Genomic DNA, 2554 nt, shown 5'->3' on the forward strand with positions numbered 1-2554 from the left:
TCCAAGTTTTCTCTTAGGAACGACACTATCTGACTTCTGATGTTGTCAGGCAACGACGCTCCAATCCTCACGACTTGGTCTGGTTTCGTCGGGTCCAATGCGACCTCATTGATCTGTTGGTCATCTGGCTCGTCTGTAGTCGACCCGGGTTGTAATTGCTAGATGGATGATTTTGATGGTTTTAGTGCGGTTTCGTAGCATTTCTTTGCGTCTCTCTGCTGTCCCTTGATCTCCATGACGCCCCATTTGGTTGGGAATTTGATTGATTGGTGGTACGTTGACGGCACTGCTTTCATTATGTGGATCCATGGTCGTCCCAAGATGACGTTGTATACGGACGGGCAGTCGACGACGTTGAACTTTGTCATGATGTTGACTCCTTCTGCATAGGTGGGCAGTGATATTTCTCCAACTGTTCACAACGACTCTCCACTAAATCCTACCAAGACTGTTGATCTCCTGATGATGTTTTTTTCTTCGAGTCCCATTTCCAGTAGTGCTTCCAGAAACAGTACGTTTGCCAAACTTCCGTTGTCAATCAATATCCTTTTGATCAGAGCATTGCCTATTGGGAGTGATATTACCAGTCCGTCGTGATGCTCCTGCTGCGTGTCTACTGAATCTGAGTCGTCGAAGGTGATAGTCATTGTTGTTAAGGATTTGTCCAGTGCAATCTCATCCTCTGTTTGCCCCTCTTTGACGGCTCCGAATTCTCCTCTGTTGATCTTTTTAGCTGCAGAAGAGGTTAGTCCACAAATATCTGAACCACCAGAAATAACATTTACCACTTTGTTGAACGTAGGGGGGTCTGGTCGGTCACTGCTCGTTGTTGGGTCGGGTTGGGCGGTTTTCTCCTTGTTGAATGTCTCCTTCCCTTTGTCGCTCAGCAACTCCTTAAAATGCCCCCGTTTCAGGAGAAATGCGACCTCCTTTTTAAGGGAGATGCATTCCTCGGTTTTGTGACCGTTGTCGCGATGGAAGTCGCACCATTTTCTCATGTCTTTCATGGAATCTGGTCTGTCGCTCTTCCGGGGCCACCTGACTGTTCCACCTACATTTTGAAGGGCGTTCACTACGCCTCCGATGTCGACGTTGAAGCCGTATTCGGAGATGTTGGGGTGATCGACCTGTTCATTCCTGTAAACATTGTTAGTATCAGCATACTGATTGACATTTTGTACCTGGTTCTGGCGATTGTACGTTTGGTGTCGCCAGTTGTTGTTCCTCGGGGTGTACGATCGTCTATCGCTGCTGCCCCCTGTCGGTCGCTGAGATGCCATCCGTGTGATCTCGTCGTCTTCGATCCGCATCTGGGCGGTGGCTCTCGATCTGACCTCCTCGAAGGTTGCACAGGGGTATTTGGTTATCTCCCGGTACAGCTCCGAGTTGGGGATGAGACCTCTTTTGAATGCTTCGATGGCTGTCCTGACATCACAGTTTTTTATACTAATTTTTTCACAATTAAAATGGTTAAAGTAATCGCGTACCGACTCGGTTGGTCCTTGGACCAACCGATAGAGGTCACTTGTTTGCTTCTCTAGCTGGCGACTGCTGGCGAATTGTTGGTAGAAGGCGTTGATGAGGTCGGAGAGGCAGTAGGTGGATCCAGGGGAGATGTTCATGAGCCATTCCAGAGCTTCTCCGTCGAGGGTCCCTCCGAACGATTTGCACATGACGGGTTCGACCAGGTCATAGGGAATGCCGATCTGCCACATCCGTTGCTTGTAGACGTTGACGTGCCTGTATGGGTCGGACGTCCCGTCGTATAGAGTGGTCCAGATAGGGAGTCGGAGCTGATGCGGGACCGTCACCCTGGCGATTGCTTCGCAGAATGGTGATGCTGCATATCCGTCGGTCGGTTCCGTCTCTACTGGGGTGGGCTCCCCTGGCAGCTTGGTCATTAGCTTCAACATCAGCAAACATTGCTTCTTCATGTGGGTTTCCTTCTTATTCAGGCGCTTGGTTACGGGGTCGGGTGCCGCTTCATCTTCCTCTCCATGTGGCTCGTCGCCGTCGGACAGATCTTCAGATTCATCAGTCATCTCAAATATCAACTTCTTCGATTTCGCGCATGACTTATAGCGCGACTGGGGCTTGCTGCTTTTCACGGAATCGAGCTCTTTCTGGAGGTTTTCAACGGATGCTCTTTCTTGAGCTAGCTCCGCCTGGGCCCGATCGTAGGCCGCCTTCATCTCTGCGAGTGTCATATCTTCAGAAGTCATTGCAGGAGAGGTAATTTTGTGTGAAACCTAGTTAATGTCCCCACAGACGGCGCCAAACTGTTTATGCCAAATTTCGTCTATGGGCGACTCTTGGCTTGGGTCGACACTAACTAAGCAATTTAATACGATAAAGCAAATAAAGAATAAGACACGACACGAGGACATGTTGACGCGAAAAACCTAGGAATAAGGTAAAAAACCGCGGATAGCTATGAGACTATCAATCCACTATGAATCCTAAATTGTTTAGCAGACTGTTTATACTTTGTAGAATAAGAATAACTAATACAATGGATATTTCTGAGTATGAGAATACAATAATTGCTTGAATA

At 48.3% G+C, this 2554-nt stretch overlaps 1 protein-coding gene across 1 annotated transcript; it reads right to left on the minus strand.

Moving 5' to 3' along the window:
• Nucleotides 1-416: 416 nt before the first annotated feature.
• On the minus strand, nt 417-2222 carry LOC110799462 (uncharacterized). The gene is made up of 2 exons (XM_056834239.1): nt 1513-2222; nt 417-1425 (listed from the first exon to the last, which is right to left on the minus strand). The coding sequence occupies exons 1-2, from the start codon at nt 2220-2222 to the stop codon at nt 417-419; spliced, it is 1719 nt and encodes a 572-aa protein (XP_056690217.1).
• Between the last annotated feature and the right edge of the window lie 332 nt (nt 2223-2554).

Source organism: Spinacia oleracea, chromosome 1 (genome assembly GCF_020520425.1).
Source record: "Spinacia oleracea cultivar Varoflay chromosome 1, BTI_SOV_V1, whole genome shotgun sequence".
NCBI lineage: Eukaryota > Viridiplantae > Streptophyta > Magnoliopsida > Caryophyllales > Amaranthaceae > Spinacia > Spinacia oleracea.

What these genes read in the sequence shown, in the direction of transcription:
- LOC110799462 (XM_056834239.1), bottom strand. Translation starts at nt 2,222, where the DNA reads ATGACTTCTGAAGATATGACACTCGCAGAGATGAAGGCGGCCTACGAT. An exon ending in CAAACAAGTGACCTCTATCG is followed by an intron (nt 1,426 to 1,512) that starts GTTGGTCCAAGG and finishes CTGTGATGTCAG; the next exon opens with GACAGCCATCGAAGCATTCA.